At 36.9% G+C, this 17091-nt stretch overlaps 2 protein-coding genes across 5 annotated transcripts; one reads left to right on the forward strand and one right to left on the reverse strand.

The window, feature by feature from the left end:
- The first annotated feature begins 352 nt into the window (after positions 1–352).
- spice1 (spindle and centriole associated protein 1) lies at positions 353–8133 on the forward strand. 4 transcript variants are annotated; one of them, XM_051882013.1, is made up of 18 exons: positions 356–482; positions 805–922; positions 1014–1061; positions 1146–1292; positions 2060–2162; positions 2244–2362; positions 3237–3319; positions 3401–3504; positions 3617–3736; positions 4336–4604; positions 4690–4821; positions 4906–5029; positions 5196–5309; positions 6087–6433; positions 6886–7069; positions 7182–7263; positions 7431–7494; positions 7602–8133. In XM_051882013.1, exons 2-18 carry the CDS (start codon positions 830–832, stop codon positions 7653–7655), a joined length of 2187 nt encoding a protein of 728 aa, XP_051737973.1. In that variant the 5' UTR covers positions 356–482; positions 805–829; the 3' UTR covers positions 7656–8133. The 4 variants fall into 4 exon arrangements, 3 of the variants coding, with proteins under 3 accessions (XP_051737975.1, XP_051737973.1, XP_051737974.1); XM_051882014.1 differs by lacking the exon at positions 356–482 and adding an exon at positions 499–519; XR_007927858.1 differs by lacking the exon at positions 6886–7069 and having other exon boundaries at positions 354–482.
- Positions 8024–16114, reverse strand: LOC127505974 (uncharacterized). The gene is made up of 7 exons (XM_051882012.1): positions 15664–16114; positions 15054–15344; positions 14247–14285; positions 13904–14155; positions 13639–13743; positions 13232–13468; positions 8024–11177 (listed from the first exon to the last, which is right to left on the reverse strand). The coding sequence occupies exons 1-7, from the start codon at positions 15695–15697 to the stop codon at positions 9829–9831; spliced, it is 2307 nt and encodes a 768-aa protein (XP_051737972.1). The 5' UTR covers positions 15698–16114; the 3' UTR covers positions 8024–9828.
- Between the last annotated feature and the right edge of the window lie 977 nt (positions 16115–17091).

Genomic DNA, 17091 nt, shown 5'->3' on the forward strand with positions numbered 1-17091 from the left:
TTTAAAGGGATAGTTCACCCAAAAATGAAAATGATGAATTTTCATTTTTGGGTGAACTATTCCTTTAAAGTTACTTGTAAAATGTAAAAAATGTTTCGGAGTGTTTTCAGTGTTATATAATATTTATTTTAGTTTTTTATTTAAACACAAGAAGACCTTTCCTTGTTCTTCGAGACAAATCTACTCAAGTGGCAAGCTTGCAGAACTAAATAAAAGGCGACAGCGCACTCTGGTGGACAAATGTTATAGGACCTTAGTAAAGTAATAAAAGATTAAAACGTATCAAACAAAGACAACATTTAGCCTAACTATATTTAGCTTCTTATGTTATTTCCTCACCCATTTTTAGAAATACTCTAATCTTTGAAAAACAAAATTAAAGCCTTGACTTTTATTTTGAACTCTGTTGTAGCGGTGCTTTTAAATTTGTTCTGATCAGCGCTTCCTTAATCCTGTTACTACAGCACCAACGAAAACAAACGGTAAAATCTTTGTCCGTTTATTTTCTGTCAGTTTCAGGTAAAATAAGTATATATTTTTGTCAGTACCAAGCCAACTTGTGTCTGTCATTATAGCATGATTAGCTAGCAGTTAGCAAGGATGTGTTTGAAATTTAGCATGTATGTTCCAAAAAATGAACAGATAAGCTTCATGATTTGTAAAGATACGTTTTTGTTTTTAATAATTTCCATAACGCTCTCTGTTCTGCAAATACAGAAAACTATTTCTGTTCAAGTGCAGACTTTATTATTAGGGTAAACACGGAGTGTATTTTGTCCAGCAATGTATTGTTTGTTTCCACAGGTGACACTGTGTCTTGTACTGAGAGATGTCTTTAGTGCGAATGAACCGTCCTTTATATGGTGCGGGTAAAAGACCAGTGCGAAACAAGAAGGTGTCTGCACCTAAGAAAGAATGGGTGGTGAGAACCCTTCATGTACCCAATTATATATTTAAATCCTTCTTTTTTGGAAGCGGTGCCTTATAATTTCTCTCTTTTCCTTTTCTTTTAGAGCACAGTCAATGATCTTTCAGTGCATAAAGCCACACCAGATGAACTGGTAAGTTTACTGTGAAAGCATGTAAGTTTATTCTTCTGCATTTATTAATAATATATTTTTCTCCTGACATTGATCTCCTCTCAGGCCAGACGTCATGAGATGCACAGATCTCAGAATAAAGTCCTGGCACAGTGGGAATTAAGAGAAAAAGCTCTAACACGCAGACAAAGGAAAAACCAGGCCCCCAGCTCTCCAGGACTTGATAGAGCCCGACTCAACATCATCAGAGAGGTGCGTATGGATCACTGACAGCTCACAGAATTAAGCTTTGTATAACTGCAGCTGGAAAGAAATGTAATATTTTATAAATACATTTTAACCCTATATAACCTACTGTAGCAGATTTTTAAGGCCTCTAAGTTATTAACATGATGGAAACATGACTGGAAAACCTCATGTACACAATCTATTACATGCGTTCTGTAGTCTGATTGACAGTTTATACTGTTTTTTATCAAGTAAAATGCCTTTTATTATAATTGTAAAAACGTCCTCCAAGTTGTTGTACACACGTCTTTTTGATGTGAAGTCTTTAGTGATTTTTATAAACTAAACGTAAGAATAACTTGTATGTTGTTAGTAATATTTCAAGATGAACACTTACTGAACTGAAGCTACTTCGGTTATTTGATTATCCATTTTTATCATTTTTTTTTTTTTTTAATTATCCATAAATCATTTTTTAGGATTTTTTTTTAAAAACGTGAGTATCAAATATGATACATCATGCTTTTGATGAATGTTTATTTGTACTCTCAATCTCAATCATCATTGCATTGCATTATATGTTTTGCCCCACAATAAAAAGACAGAGCTTTGATCATAAGTATCATCATTTAAGACATATTATTGGGAGATATAGAATGACAACTGGTATTTATATGCAGTTTATATAAGTAGTCTGCTATACGGTTATATAACTCTCTTGCTATATAAATCGATTTTCCACCGCTTTACAAATAAGATCACAGAAAGATTCTGAAAATCTATTTGTTTAGGTGTTTTCAGAGCGATGTCGGTTGCAGGATGTCATTGCACGATCAGACAGAGCTTTGGCTGTGGTGAAAGACCTGTTTGGTGATGCACCCCGTCGACGTACAGGTACTCGATTCTTGTGCAGTACAAATTGATGTGCTATTATCTGATTAATGTACATTACAAGCTCATAATTTTTTCTTCTAGGCTTCCCTACCATTACCGTGGCACCTGACTGTGAGTCTGACTCTGAGCTTCCTGTTCATCAAAGACCTGATCCTCCAACCCAGCTGTCATTACTCAGCCAGTCTATGATGGATCAGCAGGTACTGCCGCACGAGCACCGCTTACAGCTTTTACTCTGTAATAAAACTAGGGCTGGCACGATTCCTTGATTAAATTCCAGTACTCGATTTAAAAAAATCCTCAATTGCAATTTGCCCAAGTAGCGTATTCCATGGACGAGAACCCTTGAACCGCATTATTAGACCGTTTTCAAAGGCTGCACGATATATTAAAACCGTTAAAAAAACATAATATAGCATAGTGCTATTGTGCAGTCTCACAGGCTGTGATTAAATAAATATGTGCAATGCGGGTTTCAGGGTAAAACGCAACGCTTTATTTACATGCGTGCAGGTTACGAGTTTCTTCCATCTCAGAGCTGCTCCGTTCACAGTAAATGCTGCTCTACACAAACTCAGTCTCTGCATGTGCTGTTTGTTTGGGTTTCCAATAACGTGCATTTGGGAACGCATAAAGTCTGATGCGCTTTGTTTCATAGCAAAGTGTTCCACTGTTATTATTTACATGTATGGAGCGTGTCTCAGCAGCTTGGTTAACAAACTCCTTCTCTGCATAATCTGCAAGTTTGGGTTGCTTATAACTTTCAACCCAACGTGCAACGTGTGCCATTTCAGCAGATTTGTAACGTAAATCATTTATAAACTTAAGCCAACACAGGAGAATTCATCAATGTTTCTAAATATGTGAAATGTTGTTCATCGCAATTTCAAACTAAAAGTTTAAACCCTTGTATTTCAAGTCATTTTAATGGTTATTGTTCACTTGGGTCTTTTTTTTATTACCACAAAAAAATTATCAGATCATTTAATTTATCGTCAAAATAATTGTTAGATTACCAAAATAAATGTTAGTGACAGCCCTAAATGAAATCTAGAGTAATAAAATCTTTTCCAGGCCCTGAATGAGTTGGAGGAGTGTGAAGAGGATCATGATGAAGTCCAGGATTCCTCGGTGCACCTCAGCTCTATGATGCACAGGTGTGAAGGACTGTTCATCTCTTCTAAAGCTGTTTTGATTGTCTTTAGCACGGCATTTTTTAATAAAATGCTTGTTTTCAGGAAGAGAAATCAGTGTAGGTCAAAGCCCTTCCCATGGGGTTCAGACCACCCGGAGCAAGATCAGCCCCAGACACCATGTAATACTGGAGTCAGAGACCAGGCAGGTAATGAAGACATGAGCTACTTTCTCATTGCAGGTTAGATGTGATGTCAAGATGACTCTGATGACAACAACTTTGTTGTTTTATTTTAAACATCTATGCTCCTTTTACCCAGCCCTCAATGCCACAGTGGCTGTACAGCGTTTAAAAGCCAGACCGACTCATCCTGATGTAAACCAGTCTACCTCAGTAGTCAACCAGGTTCTGAACCCAGAGCCTGTTTCCTCTCAACCAGGTGAGACACTGGTATCTGACACTATTTTTTAAATATATAAAAATGTTTTAACTGTGTATATATATTGATATATATATATATATATATATATATATATATAATATACACACGTACTACTATTCAAATGTTTGGGGTCTTTTTTTTAAAAGACATAACCTAATAATAAAGACTTAATTATTTTATTCAGAAAGGATGCATTAAATTGCTCAAAAGTGACAGTAAGGACATTTATGTTACAAAAGATTTAAAATATTTCTGAAAGAAGTATCATGGTTTGCACAATAATATTAAGCAGCACAACTGTTTTCAATATTGGTAATAATAATAAAAAAATTTACTTGAGCATGAAATCCGTATATTATCAGCAAAATCAAAACAGTTTTAAATTTGAAATATTTCACAATATTAGAAAGAAACTTTTAAAATACATTTAAAAACGTTCTTAACAACACCAAACGTTTGAATGGTTCTGTGTGAGTGTGTATATATACACAAGTAATTAAATATTAATATTAACTTAAATTGTTTAATTTTATATAAACATTCCAGATTGAATGGCAATAACTGCTTTTCATCCAGATATACCTTGTTTTTTTCAGGCAAGAGAACGTCAGTTCAAGCCAATAGGGGGCGCTCAGGACATACTTCTGCTCTGAATGGTTCAGGGTTGAGCTCTTTGGCAGGAAACCAGTCCAGTCTGGAGCTTCTTCAGAGTATGCTTGAGCAAGTGGAGACTGATCTGGACTCTCTAGACCATCAGAAGCCCATGAGCTCGGAAGCCAGACCACAGCAAGAGAGACAAGGCCTCACCGGCTTCTCTGTGGCTCTAGTAGCAACACTTGGACGTCTAGCCAGGCATATCAGAAAAGTGAGGCCACACAAAAGGGAAATACAAAGGTATTTTTGCAATCGTTCAGATGAGTCACTTCCTCATTGTCATCACTTGCACACAGACAGAGGAGGAGGCTCTGAGAGAGGCACAGGAGAGAAGGCGGCTAGAGGAGGAGGTGAAGGAGCAGAGGGCATTAATTGACGCCCTGACTGTGGAGTCGCTAACACTGAGGGAAGAGAGCGCCACCTTGCAGGTGGAACTATTTGTCCTTAAGCAATATTATCCAGATTTTTCTTTCTCACCATTTTTGATGGTGTTTGTTGTTGCTTCCATACAGGCGAGGCTGCAGCATCAGATATCTGAACTAGAGCAGCGTCTAGAGGCTGTAGTCCTGGTGGTGGGAAGACCAGATTCTGCAGAACCACACACAACAGTTCAAATTACAGATAACACAGCTCAAAGTAACTACCACATACTGTAGATCAACCCATCATGCACTTATTAACTTGCATTGCTACTGTTTTAAAACATCTTACAATTGATAATTTGATCAGGATTGGTTATCTTGAGTTTGTATCTGAACCTGTAGCGGCACAGTGATTAAGAGGAGTATGTTGTTTTCTATAGAAGGCAGCAATCTGGAGTCTGGCTGTACTGAAAAGGAACTACAGCAACAGGACTTTGTCTCTGCAGCTGTTCTGCTCTCTCCTCCTCGCCAAAGAGATGGTCTGCCTCCCGCTGGTCAGTCTGAAGTGCACAAAGATGTCAATTTACACCAACTAGTGTTGAGGGCTTAAAACTAAGGCAAACATCACTATTGTTGTTGTTCATACTTAGAATTACTTAACATCCCCACAAAAGTCCCCTTAGACATTAAAAATATGTCCCATACATACGAATTTGAGCATCCTGAAGTATCCACCTAGCAACACACTTAAAAAATACTCAGAACTCAGAATAGCAATGCTCTGGCAACCAGTAAATCACCCTAGCATGGTAGTGGTGGGTTTGCAAAACAGAAAACAAAATGACAGGCATGTTGTGCAGGTGTACTTTATGGAAGCTTGTTTCCGCAATGAAATAAAAAAATAAAAAAGGTAATTGTGACTTTTTATCTCACAATTCTCTTTTTTTTTTTTTCTTGCAATTTCCAGTTTATATTTCACAATTCTGACTATTTCTCAGATTTGCAAGATATAAACTCACAACTGCAAGATATAATGTCAGAATTGTGTGCTATGAAGTCACAATCGTAAGAAAAAAAGCCAGAATTGTGAGATAAAAAGTTACAATTACCTTTTTAATTTTTTTATTTAGTGGTGGAAACAAGCTTACACAGTACTTTCAATAACTTCAACAATCAAATTTGAATGATTAAGTAGCAACTGAGTTTTAATGTTAAAAAAGTATGTATTTTTTTAGGAAGTCATTCACTTCTCTCTCTTTTGAAAGTTGACTAAGCTTAAATGACTCATGAATGCGAGTATGACTCACCAGTATTTTTCTCACTTCTCCCAGTGTCTCGTCCACATTCACATGCACCCCCACTGCCCTACAGTGGCTCCTATTCGGCAACAGGAAGCCAGGGTTCACTGGAGGACTTCGACATCTCCATCTCTCCTTCCTCCTTTGCTAGCCTTCCACGGCCCACTCCTCTGCTGGACGATCTCTCACAGGACGCCATACTAGGGGAGATCGCCGAACTGACACGTCAGAATGCGGCGATCCGGGCCCAGTTGGGGCAGCACCGTCCATCTCCAACTGGAGCTTCAGTATCGAGGGAGCAGAGCGCAGACCGGCTGTCCTCAACAAATTCTGTTGTTAGACAGGTGTCGCCCTCTACAGAGCCACAGCACACACAGCAGGTTAGTTGCATAAGTAGTCTGTATAGTCTGCAACTTATATATATATATATATATATATATATATATATATAAATATATATATATATGTGTGTGTGTGTATATGTGTGTGTATGTATGTATAAAACTGAGAGTTCCTTTCCTTAAATATTATTGGCCAAGTTGCGTTTGAAGCCATTGTACAATACTCTATAAACACACACCTGTGACCTCATTGTTAAACATTGCTGAAGAACCACATTGCTTGGAGGAAGAATTATTATAAATGTTTTGTTGCTGTGAGTTTATTTTATGAAATCTTGCCAGGAATATGTAGTAACCATTTTATAAAAGCAATACTTTTTGGGGCTTATTGCGTTACTTTCCCACAATTACACTGAGGTGAAAACAGGCTTCCATAGTATAGAGTGAGTTTGGATGTGGTAGTTTCTTACATTTACATCTTTTTTGTTCAGTCCGTTTGTGTAGAGAGAGCCTCAACAATGGAGATAGAACAAAAACTGCAGGAGTTGAACCGTCAAAGTGCCGAAGCAAGAGCTAAACTACTAGAGCTCATTGAACAACAGAAGCAGAGCACCTCCCTCAGAGTTTCCCCTGCCATTTCCCCAGTACCTCCTCACTCCAGCAACACTCATACAGGTGTGTGTGTGTGTGTGTGTGTGTGTGTGTGTATGTCTGTCTTTAAATAATGCTTACATCCTCTCTCAACCATCAAAATGAGATATATATGATTACTATTGATGTTTTACAGTTATTAGGGGATTTACTTCAGAGCAGCTTTTAACATATCCTGAGAGAAACCATTCACCACAACCCAGTACAAGCAGTCAAAGGTGAGTTGTGAAAAGCCAAGAGCAAATTTGCTTGTAAGATATATTCCACTTGTACTCGGAAAAGCGGAAAAACTGCATCAGAATAATTACAAGGCATATTCCGAATTGGTGTGTTGCTTTATAAAACAAAGCTAAGTGACATTTTTAATGCTCTTTTCTTAAAAAAGGTCAGCAGGAAGAGTCTCACCACAAAGTTTAGATAGCGTGGAAATCCACAGCGCTGAGAATCAAGTATGAGATATCATTTTTAATGCACATATGTAGTAGTTTTCTGTCAGTAACTTAAGTTAATCATTTTACATATTCATGCTTGCAAACTTGTCTTTTATTTCTGACAGGTGGAAAAACTGAAAAGAGAGGGGTGGTTTGCATTGTCAGCTCATGTCAAGTAACTTGAGGAATATCGTCTATGCATAATACCATATTTCCATATACAATAGCATTCCAAATATATTTGACATCCCTAGTTTGGTTTTAATCACAACATGACATCCTGACTGCACCCATTGTAATGCTCATGTTGAGAATGTGACAGGCCTGCCTTTGCAAACAAGGTAATAGAAAGATGACATTATCAGATAGAGAAATAAACAATAGATAACTTCCGACTTGTTTGCAGACAGTTTTACTTAGTATGTAATCCTCAAATGAAGTATTATAAATATCAGTATGCATGTAGACATACTTGACTGACCAACTTTATTTAATGTATTGCTTTTATTTTTATTTTTTTTTAAGAAGTGCACAATGCCACAATACATTTTAGGTAATTAAATGCTTTATTGTGTTGGGTTTGTATTTCACATTTTTATAATCATTATTTTCTGATTTTGAGAACAATAAAAAGGCAAAGCAGTCAAAAAACAAAAATGGTAGAAATTGACATTTCATAATTTCATTAAATGTTCAAACAACACTGGTATGGAAACAAAATGATTCTAAGCTGATTATTGATTGTTTATCAGTAGCATAGCACCATATAAACCACCTAACAATTGGAAGAGTTGATTTTATATGCAGTTAGTAATACCTTGATATGCTTTAAACGGTACGATTTTTCAGATTTTAGTTCAAAATGTATATGGCATATACCTATTCTTTCTATACTGTATGTAAGATTAGGGTTGCAAAGGGGCGGTACATTTCCGGAAACTTTCCACGGGAACTTAACCTGGGGAATTTTGGAATTCCAATTTGGAAATTTAACAGGAATTTATGGGAATTAATTGGACATTTTGGGAAATTTATATAAATTTATAATATTTATATAAAATGTATCATATAAAACAAATATAAACATTTTGTTTGGTCATAACACGAATTAACAGTTTTTGCATTCAATTAATTCTAATTTAGTCAATATGTAAAATAAATATATTTTTATTGCAGCAATTGTTATGTGTTATTTATCTCCGTGTCATATGATCCTTCAGCAATCATTCTAATATGCTGATTTGATACTCAGTTATTATCAAAGTTGGAAACAGTTGTGCTGCTGAATATTTTTTTGGAACCTGTGATACTATTTTCAGGATTCACTAATTAATAAAAAGTTAAAAAGAACAGAATTTATTCCAAATAGAAATCTTTTCTAACAATATCACTTTTTTATCAATTTCACACATCCTTGCTGAATAAGTGTAAATTATTCAGCAATCAGCATGTGAATAAGTGTTAATTTCTTTCAAAAAAGAAAGAAAACAATTACTTACCCCAAAATATTAAACGGTAGTGTATATTGTTACAAAAGATTTCTATTTTAAATAAATGCTGTTCTTTAAATTTTTATCTATCAAAGAATCCTGAAAAAAGTATCAGGTTATAAAAAATATTAAGCAGCACAACTGTTTCCAACATTGATAATTGAGTATCAAATTAGCATGTTAGAATGATTGCTGAAGGATCATGTGACACTGAAGACTGGAGAAATGATGCTGCAAATTCGGCTTTGCATCACAGAAATAAATTACATTTTTATGTATATCAAAATCGAAAACCAAAAATTGTAATTGTAAATTGTAGTTATATTTCACAATATTACTGTTTTTTTCTGTATTTTTGATCAAAAGTGCATGTTACGGACTGGGGGAATGCACAGTGCATGCAGGGGGTGTGGCCTCGATAGCACTGCATTAAGTAGTGTGCTGTGTGAATGTGATTGAGGAATGTGCAGGGTAAAAATTCAACTAAAACTGCATTAAATATGGTTGTTTTAACCAAAATTATGCTGTGAGATGTTTTTGTCAACTACATTTAAGTACCCTGTTATAGGCTAACCTGCAATTTTGCAAATTCCCTGTTTATTCCCATTAATTCCCATGGAAAGTTTACAGTTTTGAAAATTCCCGGAATTTTGCAACCCTATGTAAGATAGAAAGTGTTTTTCACAGTTTTTAATTGCTTTTCATGTTTTTGTAGTTAAATAGCTACAAATTCATTTTTAAAAGTATACTCCATGTAATCTTTAATACAAGGTCATAAAATTAATCTATAAATGTTGAAAAATATTCTTTCAAATACTTTTAATGAAGTACAGCATGTCAAACATGTCAACTACCTATATTTTTAATCTACTTCACAGTCCCTATGTGGCATAGCCCACAGCCTTCCACTCCTATATATAAATTTGACCTCGCACTCCAAACCGGCTGTCTTGACTTTAAAGCAGCAGCCTTCATCCCTGAGCTGAGCCGAGTGTCTCTGAGCCAGGGCCTGTAGCTCATCCCAGCTGCCACTTTCTCCCTCTCTGACCCATACTTTCCCACCTACCTCGGCCAGAATGTTGCCACTGCACCACTGCATGTCGCGCAGCCCCTCTGCCTTGAGCAGATACATGCATGCGCAGCGTGGCGCGCACACCTTAAAGCGTCCCCTCTCCTCTTCATAGCAAAGACAATGCAGCCGTACCAGAAAAGAAGTGGGTTCTGATGTGATAAAACGCAGGACCTCTTCCATCCCATTATCGATGGCGACAGGCCCGTGAACCCTGTTGACGGAAAACAGCTTCGCGGGGCCAATTATCCGTACCGATTCCAGAATGAACTGGAAGTTGTGGTGCTCGCCGAGTTGTAAGTAGCTCTGCAATTCAGATAGGGTCTCCTGGTGCAGCTGCATGAGAGAGCCCAGGCCCAGCTGCGCAGGATTGAACTCCAACACAGAAAGCAAGCGATGTCGGACTCCAGCGTCAAAGGCTTCGGAGTTAAACGCAGGATTTGACAAGACAAACTGCACATGTTGAGTGACTGTAGCAATGGGCGCGTTTGAAAAATCAGTGGTGGTTCGAGTGGCCTGCACCACGTCTAGGAGATGTGCGATACGAATACAAGCCTCCACATACTGTCTAGCCAGAGGGGTTGCATCCTGGTCCGAGGAGGATGGAACCATGCTGCTCAGAGCTTTACGGATGACCCGTGCAGAGACGCCCTGGAAGGAAGTGACCCGGTGTAGCCTGCTGGGCCTGCAGGAAAACAACCCCTCAACTGAAGAGGACAGCTGGAGGCCTTCCTGAAGGGGATGCAGGTCTCGTAGCACCTGAGCGAGGACTCTCACACTCTGCAGCAGACTCTCAGCATCTCCTTCAGTCCAGCACTGCTCCACTTCCTGCAGCAAAGCCGCCTCCACTCTGCCGCTGGCGCTCAGCTGCTCGATCATACCTAGTATGCCTCCACTAGGCTTCGCCTCTGGCTCCTCCAGAACCTCTGCCATACAGTCCCACACCAGAAAACTGAAGATGGACCACACTGTGCGCTGATCCGTGCAGTCACCAGGACACAGATGGTCCCAGCTGCGTAAGTGGTCCTGATCGTGCAGGTGGTCCCAGCTGTGCAGGTGACTGTGGATCCCACTGCGGAGGAGAGTCTCAGCCTTTTGCAGCAACCTCAACAGCAGACACCCTCTCTCAGAGAGCTGGACCCCTACAGATGACAACCAGAGGCATTCATGTGGGTTTCATATAGTTTTGAAAAGGTTTTATGCCATTTTCAATAAAAAATTACATTTATTGTCATGTGGTGTAAACATATGTTAATAAATTAAAAAAAAAAAAAAAAAAAAAGTTAATAAATATATATACAGGGCTGGGGTTACTTTTAAAATGTATTTCACTACAGATTACAAAATACATGCTTCAAAATGTAATTTGTAATGTATTTCGCTAGATTACTCAAGTTTTGTAACTTAATACTTTAGAATACTTGTTTTGAATACTAGTAAGTATGTAACACAAAAAAAGGTTTTTATCTCACAATTTTGACTTTTTTCTCAGAATTGCATGATATAAAGTTGCAATTGCAAGTTATAAAGTCAGGATTGTGAGATATAAACTCAAAAAATTTAAAAACAAGTCAGAATTCTGAGATACAAACTCTAAATTTTGAGGAAAAAAAAGTCAGAATTGCGAGAAAAGTCAGAATTGTCAGATAGCATGCAATTCTGATTTTATAACCTGTAATTGTGAGTTTATATCTCCCAATTCTGAGAAAAAGAGTCAGAATTCTGAGATACAAACTCTCAATTTTGAGAAAAAGTCAGAATTGTGAGATAAAAAGTCGCAATTACCTTTTTTACAATTACAAGGGACTCCCAAACAACTATCACAAAACATGAAAACAGTCGTGTATCATCCAGTTAATGACAGGACAGTTAAGATTCAAGGGTATGTAAGTTTTTGAATGGGGAATATTATATAAATTTAGTCATTTTGTCTTGAGTATATGTAAACATCTGTTATGTGAAATAGTTTATTCAGGACGGTAGTAAATAAACATAACATGCAATTTTTATGATCCCTCTGAAGGGGTATAAAACTTATGAGCAGAACTGTAGCTTAGGATGCTTTCGGAGTGTCAGGGTCGGAGAATCACCAATTGCTGTTTACATTAATTGCCTGTCACAGTTTAAATGAAATAAATGACATTAAAATTCAAAGTAATTACTTTGGTGATCTAAAATACTTTTCAGATGTAACCGTAATTTGATTACTACCCATTTAAAATGTAACTGTAATGAAATACAGTTACTGAAATGTTGTATTTTAAATACGTAACTAAGTTACATGTATTTCGTTAGTCCCCAACCCTGTGTATATATATATATATATATATATATATATATATATATATATATATATAGTGTAAGTAAATGTGTATATATATGTGTATATATGTATATACATATATAGATATATATGTATGTGTATATATAATAAAAGATTATGCCAAACTACTTAAGCTTTTCTTCTCAAGAATTTGTTTAATGAGGCTTTTTTCTTCATTATATCAGGACAGGTGTTACACCCTGACATTTGTGATTTTTATGCCCTCAAAAAATATCAAAATTAATTTTAAGAAATGAATAAGGCATATTGAGGCATATTCAAATAATTGTATATATGTATTGCATTTTTTATTTCTTTAAATAAGTTAATTGATAAAAATAAATTGTCATGTCATTGACCCATTATCACTAGACCTTTCTAAAAATAAAATGTTTTTTTGTTTTTTGTTTTTAATTCAAAGAAAGACTTTTCTGTTAGAAACAGTAAAGGAAGAAGAAATACAAGAGTTTGGTAAAAGATGCACTCTACTTAAACCCTCCCTGTCATTATTTTCTCATCCTCAAGTGGTTCTAAACCTGTGCGATTTCTTCTGCGGAACATAAAAAAGATATTTTGAAGAGCGTTGGTAACCAAACAGTTTTGGTGACCATTGACTTCCATTGTATGAACAAATTTCTCAAAATATCTTTTATAATTCACAGAAGAAAGAAAGTCATACAGGTTTGGAACCACATTAGGGTGAATAAATGATTTTCATTTTAGGTGAACTATGCCTTTAAAAAAAGATTAACACCTAATGAATAGTAATTTAAAAAGATATTTAAACAAATATTAGCTTTGTGGAACTGATCAAAAAGAATCTGAGGTTAAGCCCAAGATGGATCTCTCTGGATTGGATTGGCCATGACTTACACTGAGGGCTGAGTTCTGCCACTCTGCTCAGTAGTCTGTCTGCGTCCTTCGTCTTCTCCATATACAGGGACACTAGAGCCTCCAGCTGGGCTGAGTCTTCTATTGCGACCCCTTCGAGAAGGTATTCTCTGACCGTCCGACGTGGCAAACCCACCGCCACACCAACCTCACAGACATTAAACCTAATCTCATCCCCCACAGTCAAGCCCAGCTGAGCCATGACCTGCTGCAGGCCTCCTGATGGAAACAAGACCAGACATGAACAACATCAGTTCGGCAAATTTAGATTTTAGATTAATTTTGGAAACCAAACCAACCTTTGAGCAAATTTATTAGTCATATACAGTATATTTCTTACCACAAGTCATATTTTTCAACAAAATGAGTAATGTTGAAATATGAGTCACCTGACAGAGGTAAAGCTGCCCTCAAGTGACCTCTGGTTTCCTCCACTGCCATCTGCACACTGTTGCTTTCAGGCTCTTTATTAAGTTCTTCCACTAAACTATTCACTGAAAAATGCAAAAATTGAAAGAAAAAATGATAACGGGGGACTGAATTTCTAGCAGAAACAATATTAAGAGTTCTAACAGATGCTTATTACTTTTTTGTGGCATTATAATTTATTGCATGCATTTTGATCATCTCCATTTAGATAACATTTCTGCTGACCGTTAAGTTCCTCGGCTAGCTGTTTGTCCTCATTTTGTAGCGCTGTGTAAAAGCTCTTGCATGCTTTTTCTCCTTTCTTCAGGCAGATGGACAGCAGGGTTTTTGCTTGCTTGGTTGGGATGAGTATTGCTTCGATATTTTCCAGCTCCAACTGAGTCAGAATGCCTCTAGAGAAGAGATCGTAGGAGACTGGAAGAACAGAACAGCCCAGGCGTGAACACAGTACACTAAGCCGAGCCTGTAGATGACGTTCTGCATGGAGACATGACAATGGTGAGGGCTGGGAGACATTTACATGAACATTTAGTAAAAGTGAAAATGCTGAGAATATGTAACATCCTACCTGTTGGACCTTGCTGAACACTTGCTGATTGGAACTGATCTAATATGAGAGCACAAAACGTGTTAGTATTTACATCATGCTACTGCATTTATGCTTTAAAGGGGACATATCATGAAAATCTGACCTTTTCCGTGTTTAAGTGCTATAATAGGTGCATCTACCAACCCAGAAAATGTGAAAAAGGACAACCCAGTAACTTTGTTTTGGCAAGCATTTCTCTGCAAGCATGTGAAAAAATGAGCCGCACAGATTTCGCTCCCCTAGTGACATAGGAAGGGGATCTTATTATAATTAATCTTAATTAATCTTAATCTGCACGTTTCCACCCACAGTGCCGCCATTTTGTTTTCGCAAGCAAAAACGGTGTACCATTGATGAGCTGAATCAACTCCTGTAAAAGTTGTAACTTCTTCCTGAATCTCTCCATCAGTGTCCGACTCCGGTTTGAACAATGTAAGGCTGAACACCCTTACTGACAATCGGAATTTTGGCTGCGTGAGATTCTCCTGCTTTGTTGTTGTTGAGCAACCAAAGCGTGAGCTGTTAAAGCTCCGCCCTCTTTTGGAAAGTGGGCCGGGAGCAGCACCTCATTTGCATTTAAAGGGACACACAAAAACAGCATGTTTTTGCTCACACCCAAATAGGGGCAAATTTGACAAGCTATAATAAATTATCTGTGGGGTATTTTGAGCTGAAACTTCACAGACACATTCTGGGGACACCAGAGACTTATATTACATCTTGTGAAAAGGGGCATAATAGGTCCCCTTTAAGACAGAACACAACTTTATGCATGATATAGCATACCTTCTTCTGCCAACCAGGTTCGTAGACGCGGGTAATGTTTCTTGCATTTCTTCAGACACTCCATGAATCTAGAGGCACTGCTTTCGTCCATCTGAGCGTCGACAATCTCTAGAAGTTTTCGGGCTTTGTTGGGTGGCGTTCGCTCAGCGTCAATTTCATAACGGTTTTCTCTAGAGAGCAGCCCTACTGATATAACACAGTCTAGCAGAGGACTCAGGTGATAGAGGGCATCCACCAGAAGCATCTGTGAAGACAGGAGCCGGGCCTTCACAGTTGGCTTCTCCCCTGGTCCTATAGGGAGAGTGGGGTCAGATGAGCCATTTTTTATTTAGGTTGTCCACTTAGATTTCCGAATGTTTCCCATCAATTTAAATGATAACGCAGACATATAACTTTAAAAGTTCTCCAGGACATCAGGTTAGGGGTAAGTTGAGCCATATGAGGTATATTAAACAACTTTATAATAATTTAATAATCACTCTATGAATAATCACTCTATGATAAGATAAAAAAATATATTTTATGCACATTTTTCTGAGAGTGTGGACGGACGGGCGTAGATAGATAGATAGATTGATAGATTGATACAGTATTTAAATATGAAACTTACCCGGATGGTGGAGTCTCTCGGGTGAGGAAGCCATCACAATATTATATTGGCATAATTAAAACTCACATTCAAACTATGAGAAGTTCATTTAAATGTTTCACTTTCATATTTCACGCGATTCATCCATGATGGAAATCCTGACGCGCTGAGACAGTAGAATCGACGATGACAAACGTCACTCGCTCTCTATGGAAAAAAAATATATATACTTACAATGAGTTTAATACATCGGCTAAATGTCAAATTTTCTCATGAAGTGTCTCGAGCAGTTCCTCAGTGTACCACTTCCTGGAAGTGGTCGGCAGCCAGTGACAGCTTCAAGTCTGAGTCAACAAAGTTTCATATTCATAATCAACAGTTAAAATCTCAGCTCCCACGTTCATTAAATATTAATTTCGTAGTATTTTTGAGAGCTCTGATTTTCATTCTGATTTTGAGATTAAGTCATACACAGTCTCAGGACTGAAACTTTGAATATTTAATTATATGGGCGTGACCGTTCTTGAACTTTCATTTATTACTTTATATACTCTGTTTTTGACTAGGAATAAAATACAGTTCACTAAGAACACATTGACAATTGAAACATGGAATAGAATGTTATATTATAGAATTTTTTCAAAATGTAAACTGTTAAAAAAAAGTATTTATGCAACACAAAACAATTAATTCAACTGCAACCTAATGATCCTAAAACCTAATGATCAAACCATTGTTTTGGCCAAATAATATTGCAATTAATAAATTGTATAAATGTATAACATTTAAAACACATGGAGCAATTTACCAATATTCAAAAACACCGCTACATTTGTGTATATTTTTATATTTAATATAACTATTTTGCTTTTTAGTCAGCAGCTATCACCTTGCAGCAGTATTGTTATTGTTACTAAAACTATTAAAAAATCATTTCTGAAATAAAATATAGATATTAGATGGACAAGAAATGCTGCCTTGGCTTTGGCAACTAACTAAAAATAAATAGGATGAAGTACTAAAATTACTAAAACTAAAACTGAAATAAAAAATAAATTAAAGCTAAATAGAAATATAAAAACCTCAAAAACTAGCTGACAAAAGCACATAGCAAAATTTCTAAAACGTAAACTTAAACTGAAAATATAAAATAAAAGCTAATTTAAAATATTACTAAATTATATAGTAGTACATAAATAATACTAAACAACGCTGGTTACTGAAGCTAAGCAAAGCACGTTGAGAGCTACCGGTGATGAATACTGCAGGAACAGGTGTTAACAGTGAGGCCAGCAGGGGGCGCTCACCATTCCTAATGCCTAATTCCTAATGTGTTTAGGTGGAGACACTACTGTGAAAAAAAAAAAAAAAGGCAGCGCACATGGGATGAGACATTAAACAGGTTCTCTGTAAATCACTTTGAATGGAAATGTCAGGTAATGGTTATAC

The sequence above is a fragment of the Ctenopharyngodon idella genome, chromosome 23, assembly GCF_019924925.1.
Source record: "Ctenopharyngodon idella isolate HZGC_01 chromosome 23, HZGC01, whole genome shotgun sequence".
Taxonomy (NCBI): domain Eukaryota; kingdom Metazoa; phylum Chordata; class Actinopteri; order Cypriniformes; family Xenocyprididae; genus Ctenopharyngodon; species Ctenopharyngodon idella.

Bases quoted from the DNA above. Each gene is read 5' to 3' on its own strand.
- LOC127505974 (XM_051882012.1), bottom strand. From the start codon at position 15,697: ATGGCTTCCTCACCCGAGAGACTCCACCATCCGG. The intron at 14,286-15,053 runs GTATGCTATATC...CTCTCATATTAG, and splicing joins AACCTGGTTGGCAGAAGAAG to ATCAGTTCCAATCAGCAAGT. The intron at 11,178-13,231 runs GTAAGTCATGGC...TGTCATCTGTAG, and splicing joins GGCAGAACTCAGCCCTCAGT to GGGTCCAGCTCTCTGAGAGA.
- spice1 (XM_051882013.1), top strand. From the start codon at position 830: ATGTCTTTAGTGCGAATGAACCGTCCTTTATATGGTGCGGGTAAAAGA. The intron at 1,293-2,059 runs GTGCGTATGGAT...CTATTTGTTTAG, and splicing joins GACTCAACATCATCAGAGAG to GTGTTTTCAGAGCGATGTCG. The intron at 3,505-3,616 runs GTAATGAAGACA...CCTTTTACCCAG, and splicing joins TGGAGTCAGAGACCAGGCAG to CCCTCAATGCCACAGTGGCT.